The 16,419-nt window shown below is 33.2% G+C and overlaps 1 protein-coding gene across 7 annotated transcripts in view; it reads right to left on the reverse strand.

Annotated features, from left to right (window-relative positions):
• CPEB4 (cytoplasmic polyadenylation element binding protein 4) overlaps positions 1-16,419 on the reverse strand; it is a 76,531-nt gene that overhangs the window by 8,201 nt on the left and 51,911 nt on the right. For 3 of the 7 annotated variants that reach the window (XM_074212383.1, XM_074212384.1, XM_074212388.1), the window contains exons 6-8: positions 7,038-7,061; positions 4,234-4,407; positions 433-522 (exon numbers count right to left, since the gene is read on the reverse strand). In XM_074212383.1, the coding sequence (XP_074068484.1) occupies positions 433-522; positions 4,234-4,407; positions 7,038-7,061 (288 nt within the window). The remainder of the gene's footprint in view (positions 1-432; positions 523-4,233; positions 4,408-7,037; positions 7,062-16,419) is intronic. The other 4 variants (XM_074212385.1, XM_074212386.1, XM_074212387.1 and 1 more) reach the window with 2 other exon arrangements.

Raw genomic sequence — 16,419 nt, forward strand, 5'->3', positions numbered from 1 at the left:
GAAATCTGTTAATATTGTGTAAAGTTCCTAATGAATCCCTCCCTCCCTCCCTCCTTTAATGGAGCACCTTTTAAAATAAAAGTTATATTCAAAATCTATGAGGAAACTTTTCAGAAGACATTTGTTGTAAAAACCAAAGCCTAATCAGGAAATATGTATAATTCAGAGACAGCAAGTACAGTGTGATAGAAAGAAAAAAAAAAACCCTTAAATCTTGAAAATCTGGAGTTTAGCCTCTGCTATACCACTGAACTTCAGAATAATATTTTAACTATATGCCTCACAGTTATTTTAAAGAAAACCCTTTATGATTCTAATAGCAGTGTAGAAATGTGAATTATTAAAAATGAAGCATTTTATCATAATGTTAACAGTTGAAGAATTCTTTTAAAAATTAAAAAATATACAATATTTCAAAACTTGAAAAAATACCTTTAGGAGGAAAGTAGGATTTGCTTTCTGCTTTATGAGGCCAGTCCACAATCAAAGGGCCAAAACGACGAAAACTGGCTGTGATTTCATCTAATTAAAAGCAAAACAAAGAAGTGTGAGAAATTTTAAAGCTCTGAAAAGGTTTTCAAATAATTTTTAACAATTATTTTGAATGCTATACATTTATTCCATGTTATCCATTTGGAGAGCCGGCTAATTCGTGGAGGAATTTACATTTAAGTTCAGAAAATATAGATAGATATGCCCAAGTAAGAAAACAACAGTTATTTGTGGATGATGAGAGCAGAAGAGGGTACTCTGAAAATGGAGAGAGAATATATTCAATATACAAAACTTGTCATTTTATCCCTTGCAGATGTTAACAAAATAGATTTTTTTCTCACTGGATTTCACAATATTATCTACAGCCTGTCTCTATCCTATTTTAAATGATTCTTCCATTTGTTACAGAGTGATAGTGAGTTATCAACACACCAAAAAAGATAAAAAACAAAATAATATCACAACATTCATTTATACTTAATTCAAACTGCCACTCTTGTTCTCATTATCTAAACTTGACCCTTACACAAATGTGAAAGCAACATTAAAATTACCTACTTAAGTTCAATATGAATACAGAAAATGAACGACTTTCTCCAACTCTAAACTTTTGAAATGAACGGTGAAAATTTCTAATTTTTAAGATGTGATAATTGTTCCATTTCTAATTTAAATTTATAAACTAAATCCAAATAATACAATACACAAGTCTGACTATGGTACTCCCATCTTCAAAGCCTTCCAATAGCTACATATTGCTTGTAGAATAAGAATAAAATAAAAGGATTCCCAGTTTGACTCCAATCTTTCTTTTTGATCTTATTTCAATCTGCTTCTCTCAGTGCTCTATATTCCAACTTCTCTGGATTATTTGCTCTTTCCTGATTTTGTACTAGACAATTTCACCTCTGTATATTACACAGTTTACCATCCCTGGAATGCACTCTTTCCACGGAGAAAGCCTGTAAGGTCCCTTCCAGCTCTAGATTTATGACTATATCATCTGTTTAATGAAGTCCTCTTCTTTCAAGGCTTTGTGCCATTCTTCCCAAGGAAGTCTTCCCAGATTCTCTCAGCAGAGAATTCCTCTCACTTCATAGAGCAGGCACTTAAAATTTGTTGACTGATTTAGACTCATGGTTCTGCTCTAGTATCATAGTACATTTATTTGTGCATGCTTTATGCCCCTATTAAAAGGTAAAGCACTTAATGGCAGTAACTACCATTTTTCATGTTATCCCCAATATCTAGCATAATGCCTTCCTTGCACAAAGTAGGCATGTAATAGAGCTTTGCTAAATAAAAAATAATTATGTAAGAAATATGTGTGATATATGAATAAGGTGGGAGTTTGAATAGGAGTCTGTGAGGTCTCTGCCAAGTCTCAAGGCTCTGTGCCCTTTCCTTTCAGAATTTCAATTCTCCTAATCAGTACCCCTCCCTGCCCCCCATCCCTTCAACCCCCAAAGTTCTCTAGCTTTTGCCTAGTCTTACCTGGAGTCAGGCCTTAGTGCCACTTCTAGACCATCTTTCCTCATTTGAATCTAAACTGTTTTAGAACAAGATCTCTTTTGCTAGTTTATAGTTATATTCCTTGTTCTCAGCACTGTACTTACCATACTCTCCAAAGGTTTAACAAATACTTTAGGATTCTATAAGTCTAACCAAAATCTGGTAGATTTCTCATTTTTAAAATTTATTAACTGTTCTATTTCCATTTGAAAAGGTGAAAACCAAAGCACAATAATAAAATAAATTCATCTGACTACAACATCTATGCTCAAAAATCTTCAGTAAATCTACTCTTTCCTCTTTGGATTTAGATTTTTCAACCAGTTGGAACTATCTACTGTGTAAGGCACTGACTGCACTAGAGACTAGCCTTATAAAAAGATATAGGACAGCAAAATTCAAGAAGCTAACAAGTTAATTAGGGGAATAGGAAATATATATAAAAAAGAACAGTAGCAGATAAAAAATTTTAAATGCCAAACAGTCCAAGTTTGGGATTGGGGGAGGAACTCTTGTAGCTTAGGGGAAATTTCAGGAACAGGTGAGACTTCTGCTAGGTTGTAAAGGAAGAGTAGAATGTTAAGTAAGCCGAGAATAGAAGGGAGAACATTATAATCAGAGGGTAATAGCATAAAAAAAAAATCCTGGGGTAAAAATGCACATGGGTAGATAGGGCAATTTGACAGCAGCAGAAAATTCTCTTAGAACAAGGTAAATAAAATAAGCCTAGAGAGCTAAATTCAGGTTTACACTTCATTGAACAGTATTCCCATTTTGTCCAAAGATATAAGCTTGGGGAATCTTTTCCCTCAGTGAGAACAGCATTGCCTACATTATTTCATCAATTTTATTGAATTTGAGGTAATCAATCCACTGTAACACTGAACAATGGCAAGAGAAAAAGAGGGAAGGGAAAAATTCCATAACTAGAAATGAAGTACAAAAGAGTTAGACATTGCTGGAGTTAGTTTGAAACCACTAAAAACTTGGAAAATGTTACCTACCAGGCTTTACTATTTTCCTAAGAACAATGCCCCATTTTAGCTGACATCCAGCATCCTGCTCCCAATCTGTATCTAAATTAACCACATTGTATCATGTGCCCTGGTCAGAATGTTAATGGAAAGACACAGATCTGATGTTAGGGCTGAATAACCAAAATACTACTATGATCCAAGAAACATAAAAAGGTTAAGAGTTTATAGGTATGCAAATACTAAGAGTCACATGGAACTGCAAGTATAGTTCAGTCAGACCCTTCTCTAGTTACCCATTGCTTCCTCCCAGATATTTATCCATGTCAGCCCCATCATTCCCTTTTCCATTCTAACCTCTCCTTCCACTCTGCCCTACTCTATTGCTAACAAATTGCCCTTCATCTTATACCTCTTCCTGTCCTGTCCTTGCATCAATGGAAACCTGCTCCCTCCTCACCAAAGACAATTTCTGGCAACACCCTCCAGAACTAGATTGATCTCATTCTAACATACTGGATCAGAAGGAGAAGGTATGCTTTTTATTACTCACACATACTTGCTCTCTTCTTACTATTACTGAGCAAACCTCCCTTGTAGTTCAGTCGATTCACATATATCATCCTTCACAGATTCTAGTGGCTCATACTGTCAATCTCTGAGTAGTTTCTCATATAGAAAAGAATATAACAGCTGCCTCATAGAAGCTGGCTCTTTTTCTCAATCCCAAACCCTGCTGCTTATACTTAAGGCCTTAAATATACAAGCTGATGTTGCAAGTATCAAATGAAATCATATTTGTTAAAACCCTTAGTACAGTGCCTGGCCTGTAGTAGACACTATAAAAAAAAATGCTATTATTCCTTTCCCTTTCCCTTTATCAATTACTTCCTATTTATCCTGAACATAGCTTGTTTGTATATAATTATTTACAAGTTGTTTCCTGCATTAGATTGTGAGTTCCTCCAGGGCAGGAACTGTCTTTTGCTTTTCTTTGTATCCCTTATACTTAAGACAATGTCTGATATATAGGAGGTACTTAACAAATGTTTATTGTCTAAATTTTTTAAAGCATTATAAGTAAATGCTATTATAATCCATTTTGAAGGGTACATACACATCTACCTACACTGAGGTAGTACAAAAATAATTTGAACAGCTACAATTTTTCTTCTACACTAATTTAATAAAAAACAATTGTAGGTACTAATTCAGGCACACCTATACTACTGAGCACCATTTCTAAACATACCTTCATCAATGTCAGGAGGCAATCCACCCACAAAAACCTTGCGGGAATATCGTTCCACTCTTTCCCCATTTTGATGAGTGAAGCAGTGAGGTGACCCTAAGCCACTATGTAGGGGCTGATCCCCACGTCCATCATCCAAAAACCCATCTTCCATTGGAAACAGTGAAGATTGGCCTGGAAGAGAGAATATGAAAGATGCTAACAGAAAAAAAAGTATCCAGGGCCCCACACGTAAACCATATGAAAAATTCTAATTTGATAAAACTGCTCTTATACTTGTTGAATAGGAAACAAAATTGCTCTTAAATTTCCACCTTATATTCCTAATTCTTTGAGAAAGGAAATGAATAATTATATAAAAGGCTACATGATTACTCCACTGGAATACAGAAACTCTGAGTTAAAGCATTGTAAGAAGGGCACCTTTTTGTGAGTGTCTGGCACTAGATGGCTACAATTTTGCCAGAACTCCACAGATATTGCCAATTTAGATGTGTCTCTGGTATCCTTTACTGGACAATTGCAACCTTGATGAGATAAAGTTTTTCAGAAACCCAAGATCTCATTAAAAAAAAAACATTTTCAATATAAAATGATATTTAAAATGAACAGCAAATTAATTATTTGGATAAGAGAAAATTTTTCTTAATTTACTTAAAGGATATATAGCAGAAGGAAGAGCTACTATGTAAGCCTACTGTGCCTGGCCTGACCAAATTAACATTTTTCTAGATACTATTAAAGGAAAAGTTTTCAGCTGAATTGTTTAACTCTTTTCTAACTAAGAAATTTAATTCTAAAATATGAACATTAAATTTATTATTTGAAAATTAAATCATTCAGAATTTATGTTGGGGCATCTAGGTGGCACAGTGGATAGAGCACCGTCCCTGGAGTCAGAAGTCCCTGAGTTCAAATCCAGTTTCAGACACTTAATAATTACCTAGCTGTGTGGCCTTGGGCAAGCCACTTAACCCCAATGCCTTGCAAAAACTAAAAAAAAAAACAAAACAAAACCCCAAAATAAAAACAAACAACAAAAAAAAGCAGAATTTATGTGAAATTGGCCAAAGTTATGTCTAACATCTGTAATGTTCACTTGAAAGCAAAACAAAAAATTTAGCCCATTAATAAAAATACTAAAATAGAAGAAGCAAGATGTATTACAAATCACTAAAGGCAAGCTTTGTTTTAGCACTAGTAACCCTGACAGTTTATTAATGGATTAAATTCCTAGGAATACTGTCACAAGAACTCTCTTTTGCTACAAATGTTTTCTTTTAATTTTCTTTATGTAAATTTATATTGTAAGAATCTATCCCATAACTTCTGATCTCTAGAGATATTTACATATGTCAAATAACTACAACTTTCTTTTTAGTTATTTTCAGTGTCTTGATTTTTTTTATATGTTAAGACAGCTAAAAAATTATTTAATGGATATTACTGTCAAATTAGAGATAAGAAATAATGACATAGTTACCTAAAAATCCTTCTAGGAAAAAATTCTTTAAATTTGTTCACTTATTAATATTTCTGGATATTTTTCTTGTGTTTATGTAACTACACTCAAGTCAGAGATCCACGCCATAAGATAATAATCATTGTTCAGCTCTTGGTTCGAAAACAAGGAGTTATGAAAGATTAAAAGATTATTTTAAAAAATAACTAGTTGTGCAGGGCGTAGTGTACACACCTGTAATCCCAGCTACCAGATAGGTTGAGAATGGTGGAGCACTAGAGCTCAGGAATTTTGAACTGCAGTAATCTAAAGTTGATTGAGTCATTCCCCAATAATCCTGACATAAATAAGGCAAGCCCTGAGGTCATCAGGCTTCCTTAAGTCAGAAATGGGTCAAAGCTCCCATACCAATTAATAGAAAAAGACAAATTACACTTTCAGCCTCGACCAAATAGGGAGATTCAGTCTCAAAAAACAAACAAAAACAAGAAACACACAATTATACCCCAAGTATTGAATCAACTATAAAAGTATTGTAAAATCTCTTTTTTATCTAACTCAGGCATTATGTGGCAAGGATTTACATAGTTTTTTTTTTACAGAGTAGGTTATACATACTTTGCACATTAATGCATAGAGGGAGAGACAGGATTGGACTTCAACAATTCAGAGTATGGCCAGTGGTGCTGCCTCAAAAGTCTATTGTTAAATTTTCAATGAGAGCATTTACACTTTGGAAATGAACAAACAAATTACAAATAAGGGCTTGATTTGTTTTTGTTGATTTCTAGACTTTAGAAAATAATGGGAAAAATTAATAATGCAGACTAAATTAAAATGTTATACACATAAACATATAACATATTTTGAGAGCTGACAATTTAACATTTACCAGCTTATTTCTGACAGAAGGCTAGGATTTATTCAAACATTTCGGTGTTCTTTTGGGTATTTACTACAGAGTTTTTCAAAAACTAATCACTATGTTCTTTTAGGAAAAAAGTATCATTGAATATAATAATTTTTTGTGAAATCTTAACCAACATTATGTAGTTAAAAAATTACTTTTAAAGGCAGTTACTTTTGAAAAAAGTTGCTTTGAAAAGAAAGTAGAATAAATTATTAAATATATGGATGATGATTATTTTAAAAATCAATACCTTGCCATTCTGTTTTATAAAGTTAATTTAATTTGCAAAAATTGTTCTCTCACATAATACTGCAGTACAACAACTAAGCTTGGATAAAAGTGAGGTTTTCTCTTTTTTATAAGGACTAAGCAAATTTAGTGATTTGTCATGATAAAATTTATACATTAGAAAGTTAAAAATAGTAATATTACCTCGCCTTCGCCCATATGTCCTTGCTGCATGTCAAATGAGAAAAAAAACAACCTTTCAAACATTGTTATAAGTAACAAGTATGCTTTCATGTTATGAAATTACCATGAATGTTTGACCATATTTCTCACTCTTTGACTGCAGTAGCTCAGAATAATTTCGAACATTACAATGCAAATCTAGGCATTAGTTTTCATAAAAAAATTTTCAAAAACAAGTTCATATCCCTCCAACTCTCTACCCCTACATACTTTAACATGTTCAAAAATAATCCTCTTGGAAGGGATGTGGGAAATCTGGGAGACTAATACATTGTTGGTAGAGCTGTGAACTTATCCAACCTTTCTGGAGAGCAATTTGGAATTATGCCCAAAGGGCAACAAAAACATGCATATGCCTTGATCTAGCAATACCACTACTGGGTCTATACAGTGAAGAGATTATGCAAAAGGGTAAAAACATCACTTAGACAAAAATATTCATAGCCCTGTTTGTGGTGGCAAAGAATTGGAAATTAAGTGAATGTCCTTCAATTTGGGAATAGTTTAACAAACTGTGGTGTTTGTGTGTGTATATATGTTCTATTAGAAACCAGGACGGATGGAAATTCAAGGAAGCCTGGAAGGATTTGCATGAACTGATGCTGAGCAAGATGAGCAGAATAAGTAAAACACTGTACACCCTAACAGCAATATGGGGGTGTTGATCAACCTTGATGGACTTGATCATTCCATCAATGTAACAATCAGGGAAAACTTTTTGGGCTTATCTGGGATGGAGAATACCATCTGTATCCAGAGAAAGAATTGTGGAGTTTGAACAAAGACTATTACCTTTAATTTTGAAAAAGAAAACATTATCTTATGTATTTTGCTATCTCTTATACTTTATTTTTCTTCTTTAAGGCTATGATTTCTCTCTTGTCACATTCAACTTAGATCATGGAAACAATGTAAAACCTAACAGATTGCCTTCTGAGGGGGGTTGGGGGAAGGGAAGCAAGATCAGGGGAAAAATTGTAAAACTCAAAATAAAAACCTTTCTTAAAAAATATCCTTGGGGCGGCTAGGTGGTGCAGTGAATAGAGCACCGGCCCTGGAGTCAGGAGTACCTGGGTTCAAATCCGGTCTCAGACACTTAATAATTACCTAGCCTTGTGGCCTTGGGCAAGCCACTTAACCCCATTTGCCTTGCAAAAACCTAAAAAAAAAATCCTCATTATCCTCATATCAGCAACTCTGCTATGATAATCAGATGTCCAAGAAAAAATTACATGTGTTCTTAATACTATTCTTACTTTTAAACTTTTCTCACAGGTCCCTGCCTACCAGCAATTTAGTGATATCACAGTACTTTATTCATCTTTTCTTTCATGCAAGATATTCATCAATTTTCATATATAACCATAACTACCTCTCAACTGACTAAAGGGAAGACAATATTAATAACTCCAATGATCAAACCATCCTCAAACCCCATTCTTTTGCGGAAGCTTGAAATTTTATGCTTTATCAAACCTAAAATCATAAACAGAGAGCAGTAAAGTTCATAGTTGTGTGATTTTTATCTCAAAAAGACCTATAGATAATAAAGCAGCAAAGCAAGTTACCTAAAAGTGGATGAGCAATTCCTAAATATTTGAATTGAGTACATAAAAGTCTCTCTACAACATATTTAACAAGGACCATTTATCCTTTTCTTAAAGACTTTAAAAAAGATGGGAGAAGAAAGAATAATTTTCAAGACATCCCATTCCACTACTTGAAAACTCAATTTTGGAGGGGGAAAGTAATCTGTGATATCCTATCCTGAATACTGAATAGCACTGGCAAATATTACTCCAATTTAATCTACTCCCAACAACCACCATAAAATTGTCCTCTAGTTTACACATATGAGGCACTTTTACCATTAGAAGTTGCAGCACCTTCAACTTAATTAGGCAACACAGGAAGTCTGGGAATGTAGAGTGTTATTCAAGAATGTTTTAGCAACTACAGTCTTAGATTTTGACTATGTCCATATAAGCAATGGACAGAGACATTTGTTTCCAAATATCTAGTAAATAATATCAAATAAAAAGATATATCAAACTGAACTAAGAAGCACCAAGGAGCTAATGGTAACAAAAATAGCATTTGTGATAAAATACATTTTAGTTAATCAAGAAGAGCACTGCCATTAGATAGATATAAGGATGGATAGATGGATGGATGAATCTAACAAATTAAAACAAAATGAGATCTACTGGCCAATTTTTAGGTCTGAAAATAAGGTCTTAAATTTATAATTTTCTTTATTCTTTTTTTTGCCAGGTAGACAAAGATTCAAAACTAAAAGTATAAAATAATTCATTCATATTCTTGTTTCAAACACTAAGAGTTTAATGCCAAATCAATTCTATGAAGTTCTTGGGTTCGTGATTTTTAGCTAATCAAATCTTTAACAGCTATGGAAGCAAACAGAAAACCTGAATATAAATATGCCTTTTCTAAACTAAGTTTTATTATAAAAAATTGTTCCCATTTTCAATTACTTCAAAGATAAACACTGCACTAGAAGAATATTTCTGTAGGGAGCAAAGACTAAAGAGATCTCAAATTTCTAAACTCTATAAAACAAAACCTATAGTAAAACTTCACAAAAAATCTAGTGCTTAAACATTTTAATCAAGTTTTGCCACTTTATTAATGTGTTTAGAATTGTTCCTATTTTGTCTATTTTAATTTATACTTGAATCTCCCCAAATTAAGATAGTATGCTTGTGAAATTAACTGGCACCAACTTTTTTTTTTTCAGAAACAATCATTCATTCTAAACTCATAACTATCAAATGTTCTTGCCCTCTAAATACTGCATATCTAGCAAAAAGAAAGGCTGCTTACATACTTATATCTTACTAAGTACCTATTATTTACTTTAAGGAAATATTTTTTGGAGGGGTAGGGTGAACAGTTGTAGTCAAATATCAGCTGAAAAATTCTAATCAAGAAAAGTAACCACTAAAAGAAGGAAAAAGAATCATCTTCTCGGTCAAGCATCCTACAAACTTCATCAGTTAGAACTGAAGTGATGTCTTTTGAATAAGAGGCTTTTCCCCCATTATTTATAAATTTATTTTTGTTTTTTAAATTCTTTAATTTTGGGCAAGAAATATGACTGAAATTTAATATTTATATCATGCCTAAAAATTTCTGATAAACAGAACATCATCACAAAAAGGATACAGAAAAACTCTGAAGATTTGTTACTATATTATTTTATAGTCAGTCAATAAACATTTATTTTGTATTTACTATGTGACAAGCACAGTGCTAAGAAATGTCCAGTAAGGCAAAAGACAGTCCCTGCTGTCAAGGAGCTCATAGTCTAATGGAGGAGACAAGATGCAGACAACTCTGTATAACAAACTATATAAGAGAATCAAGAGGGAAAGCAGTAGAATTAAGGGGGAATCAGGAAAAGTTTCCTATAGAATTTGGAACTTCAGTTGGGACTTGAACAAGGAAGGGGAAAGATGAGGAAGGAGAGTATTCCATGTACTGGGGACAGTAAAAGAAAATGGCTGGAGTTGAGAGATGGACGGTCTTGTTTGAAGAACAGCAAGGAAATAGATGTGACAGGATCATAGAATACATGATGTATGCAAAGTATAAAGAAGTTTGAAAAGGTAGAAGTGGCCAGGTTATGAAGACCTTTAAAAAGAGGATTGTATATTCTATCCTGGGTGATAGTGACTCAGTAGTTTACTGTCTCAATCGAAGGGGTGGAAAGGTAGGAGAAGGGAGAGAGAGAGAACGAGCGAGTGAACCCTAACATGAATATTTCTGGTTTTATAAGTTTTGGTATAATAGGTAATTTTGGAGAGGAAACTTGATAGAATAATTGAAATAGAGAATAAAAGAACAGCAAAATACCCCCCCCACACACACACACAAGTAAAGATGATTGCTTCTGCATAGAGGCAGGAACAATCTTACTGCTCTCTGAGGCAGTACTCCATAAAATATACTAAGCAAAAGAAAACGAACACTCAGCTCATCCTGATCCTTCTCATATTACCTAGTATTTCAAAAAGTGGCTAACAAAAGGCATTATGTCATTTCTCTCTAGGAGTAAGGGAAGATCACAGATTTCCTTAGTGAGGTACAAATCAAAGCCACTGAAATTAGCTCATGACATGTTATAGAATCAGATTTGGAAGTAGCCTTAGGTGAGCTTAGTTCACCTGTATCTCTATAGCATCAGAGTTAGAAACACTTTTGAAATCCTTTTCCTTTAAGTCCAAAGGTACCACCCCACCCTATGACACATTCAGCTGAAAGAGTTATCTTCTATCTTCCAATTTAACTAGAGCCAGTTTGATAGAATCACATCTCCCTTCTACTCCTCTCATTTGTGTAAATTTAATTATGCTTCCCCTCTATTAGACTATGATGTCCTTGAGAATAGAGACTATCAGTTTTCATCTTTGCAGTTTCAATACTCAGCACAGTACTTTTAAATATAGAAGAGATTTAGTAAACATTTGATGACTTTAAATGTATACAGAATCACTTTCAAAATTCTGTCTCACATAGCTTAGTTGATTGTAGTTCCATAATTTTTCAAATTTTCTTCATCTACTTTTCTCCATCTGTACCCTAGAGATACTAATCACCTCTCACAGAATTGCAAATGGATGTTTAAAAATGTCTGCAGTTTTGAGTTCTTTCTATTGCTAAAAGCAAAGGAAAAAAACCCAACCCAATGAATCATAGCTTGTTTTTCAAGATTCCTTATTTTTCAAAACAACACTGAAATAAGTGAAATGATACCAATACTAAAGCACAATATGCTCAACAAAGCCTTTAAAGGTTTCCAGAGGTACATGATTTAGTATGTGAAAGAATTTAAAAGAACATTTTGATTACCATGATAACAGCTATCTATTAAATCACTCACATTTAAACCCAGAATACACACAAATTGTTGAAGGTCAAATTACAATGCAAGAAACAAAAACTAAATAAATCAATCACAGATTTTCAGAGGCTATCTAGTCTGATCATATATGTACTAGAACATCATCTTTAATATCTTAACAAGTGATCATTCATCCTTTCCTTTAAGACTTTTAAAGAAGGAGAATTCAGAGGTAACCCAGGGCACTACTAAATAACTATTAGGAAGTTTTTTCTTTGTTATAGGAAGACCCAAATCTGCTTCTTGACAACTTAATACCCACTACTCCTAGTTTCAGTCCCCCTGGGGCAAAACAGAACAAATCTAGTAAGTCTTTCACCAAACACTCTTTCAATTACTTGAGGCCAGTCCATCTTCTCTTTTCCAGGCTAAAGATTAATCAAAATGTATTTATTTAACACCTACTTTGTGCCAGACACTATGCTTAAGTCCCTACTTCCAAAAAGCTTAATATCAGCCTTTAATGATACCACCTTGAGCCCCTACAACATCTTGACTGCCTCTATTTAGATGCCCTTCAGTTTTTTCAAATGTTAACTCCTTCTCAAAATTGTTACATGCCAAGAATACTAACTGGTTATTTTATATTTCATATTTTCATTAAATAAATGAAATGAGCTAAAATTGAAATTTAAAAGACATGGAATATAAGGAAAAATTGGGAGAACACTGGCTAGAGGGTAGATTTGAAATTGGTTTCTCTAAAGGAACTTAAAAAATAGAATAGGTTTTTTTTGCTTCCCTAAAAATTCTTTTTTAATATAAATTTTCTTTTTATTGCCATTAACATCATAAAATATAGCATTCACCCTCCCGTCTCCATCTGAAAATTCAAAATTCTATTAGGCATTTTGATATCTTTTGTTCATTTAAGATTCTATGACTCAAATATTGATAATTCTAAGTTTTCCTCAGAATCTATACTGTCTCTACTTAACCATGTCCTTTATAACTCCTGTATGGTCTATCCAAACAAAATGAAAAGACATGACTCTACTTTAAATAGAATCAATTGTCATATTCAAAGTATTATAATGAATATGTTAAATTATGTTCAATATTGTTGAATGAAACATTGAGGTTCCACAAAAACATGTTAAGTGGGAAAAACATAACCTAACATAATAGATTCTATAGGAAAAATGACACAGATGGGTAACCAAACAAGAGTAGGATTTTGCATTTTTATATTAAAGTTTATCTAATAATGATTGTTCAGGTCAGTCATCTAATACTCATTTTATAGATGTAGCATGAAGCATAAAAACTTTCAATACAAGCCTTAAAATCTATCAGCCACACAATATCTGATGGAAATTGTGGCAGAGAAGGCAGTATCATTGGTCAGGACTACTCTTTTTGGTCTTTTTTTTTTTTGTTTTCTTCGATAACGAAGGACAAGAACCAAACAACACACATATCTATATCTATATCTATATCTATATAAAATGAAGAGATATGAAAATGTACACATTGCTATAAAATAACTTTTTTACAGGGCTTCAATTGAACAAAAGATTTTCTTAACTTTTGTATAAGATGTAATAGTGATGTAGGATCTAGGTTTTGTAAAGTATCGGTACTGATTTTAAGATGAAGCTGAAAATGACTAGATGATCTATTCCAACTCTAAATTCTATGAACTCCTATGGCCAAAATCAATAGGCCCTTTACCATGATTTGATTCTATAAACAAGCTAGTTTGTTGCTTAGTCTGGAACTAATGTCAGGATTAGAAGGGGAATTATTCCTGTAAATTTTAGGACAGCTCTGTCAGAACTACAGTGAAAAAAGGTAAAAGAGAATAAACATTTATTAAAACAAGTGCTAGAAACTGTGCTAAATGTTTTAGAGATATAATTCATTTGAAACAGTCAAGTATTTCCAAAATAATAACAGTGGTATAGGAAAAATATTTTCTTAACAGAATAAGCAGATGGACTTCTATTACAAAAAATAAAAAACAAAACTCAGTCACTTGAGAAATATTAAAGAAAGCTGGCCTCTACTTATCTTAGTGTCTCTTAGTGCTGATTTACAAAAAGACTATCTTTTTTTTAGTGCAAGTATTTATTATCTGATTTTACAGATGAACAATCAATCATTAGATATTTATTAAGGACCTACCATGTGTATAGCACTCTGTTAGGAAGAAACTGGAATGGGAGAAGGGAACTTTGGAGTTAAATGATATGCCTGATATAAAACAGAGATTTATAACTATATTTCAGACCCTAGATTCAAACTTAAGTTTTTCAATTCAAAATCCAGCAAGCTTTCCACAACACATCTACTGTCTAATAATAAGCGTTAAGATTTAAATGGCAACTCTCAAAGTGAGTTTCCTCATTCCTCTAGTCAAGCCTACTGAGGGAGGTAATTCCAATGCAGGTAATCATTTTCTCTGCATCTTACAGTCTTAGAGGAGTGAATGAGTATGGCTTCAGATAAACTGACTTGTGGGAAAGATCTTAACTTGGAAAGGCTAAGGTTACTCATTACATGCTGGGCCATCAGCACTCATCTTCACTTTGTCTTGCCATTGGACACTGACAGCTCTGGAGGAGAGAGTAAAGCTGACTTTGCATAGCTCTACCTCTACTCAAAACCAATTCAGAAACAAGTCAAGACATCAAACTGGTGACATTAGTCTTCTTTGAGAATAAAAGATAAACAAGAGTCTCAGAGAGCCGGCCCAGAACTTTTAATGATAAAGGTCTGAAGATCTTTGTGCTTTCACATAAACTGAATAATTAGCTTCTAAAAACTAATAATCATTAACAATTAGATCCAATTACAAATTAAAATAAAAATATGATATATAAAGTCAAATATGTGAAACCTAGAAATGTTACAAAAATCAATACTTCAGGTAAGCTTTCATTTCATTAGTTTGGGTATAATGCCAGTAACACAGAAAATAAACCCTCAGGTATCATGGGTGGCTGTGGATGAGAAAAACGAATTATTTGATAGACAATCTTTTAGCAACTACCACTATGCTTTTTAAAGCTTTATCTTCGGGCAGCTAGGTGGTGTAGTGGATAGAGCACCAGTCCTGGAGTCAGGAGGACCTGAGTTCAAAAGTAGCCTCACAAGTGTGACCTTGGGCAAGTCATTTAATCCATTGCCTATAAAAAATTTTAAAGATAAATAAGAATTATGAAAAACTGAAAATTTATGGCCTCCACAGCAGTAAGAATGAAAAAAATAGAAAACTGAAACCATGGTAACAAGTCTCATTAAAGAAACAAAAAAGAAAATAGTTTATTGGAATACAAATGCACAGAAATTAAAGACTGTAAGAAAGTTAAAAGAATAGTTTAAAAAGAAAGGCTTTATCTTCAGTAGACTAGATTAGAGACACAGATACATACTTGAAGTTTTCCAATTTGTAGGACCTGAATGAGTTTGTGCTCTACCGACATAGCCTTTGAAAAGAAAAATCAAACTAATCATATTACTTTCCTTTTTTAGAAATTTAGTCCCAATAAGTTCCAGGGGCTTCCTAATACCTCCAGAATCAAATATACAGTCTTGTACAACTTTTAAATCCCTATCTTTCCAGTCTTCTTAAACTTTGTTCTCTCTACATACGTTATGATCTAGTTGTGCTGGTCTCTGCTGTTCCTTGAATAAATTCCCATTTTTGTAACCCTCTGTATTTTCAACAGTCTTCCTAGTCTAGAATTTTCTCACTCCACATCTCTGCTTCCAGTTTTAAATTTCAGCTAAAAGCTCACCTTCTTCAAGAAGCCTTTCCTTATCCCCCTTAAAGACTTTCCTGAGATGACCTCCATTTTGTCAGGTATTATCTTGCTTGTACATAATAGTTATTTCCTCCATTAAAATAGAATTCCTTGAAGGTTGGAGTGTTTTGGACTTTCTTTGTGTCTCCAGGGCTTAACTCTGAGTCCCACAAATAGTAATCCTAAACACTGCTTCATCAATTTGACTTAACCTAGACTGATTTTTATTTGGGGAGGGATGGAGGGGATGAGGAGAAGAGAGAAAAGGCAATCTTACTTTCCTAATATTTAATACTCAATGATTTAAGAAATCACAAATCTACATAAAAATTTTACTAACAGCAACATTTATATGTTTTAACCTCTGTAAAAACTTTTTACATCAATTTTATTTGAGCTTCACAACCACCCAGTGAGGTACAACTATTAATAATAGTGCAATTATTATTATCCCTATTTCACAGAGAAGAAACTGGAGCTCTGTGATCCCAAGTGACTTGACCTGATAAAGTTACCTAGCTATTAATTGTGTTAACAGAATTCAGTACAGTATTCAAATCCAGGTGTTAACTTTTAAGATCCATAATCTATGCACTATACCATGTTGGTTTCCTAGTAGTATTTAGCAATAGTTAATTATTATGGAGTTATACTCTCATTTTAGGCAGAA

This window comes from Macrotis lagotis, chromosome 1 (assembly GCF_037893015.1).
Source record: "Macrotis lagotis isolate mMagLag1 chromosome 1, bilby.v1.9.chrom.fasta, whole genome shotgun sequence".
In the NCBI taxonomy this organism is placed as follows: domain Eukaryota; kingdom Metazoa; phylum Chordata; class Mammalia; order Peramelemorphia; family Peramelidae; genus Macrotis; species Macrotis lagotis.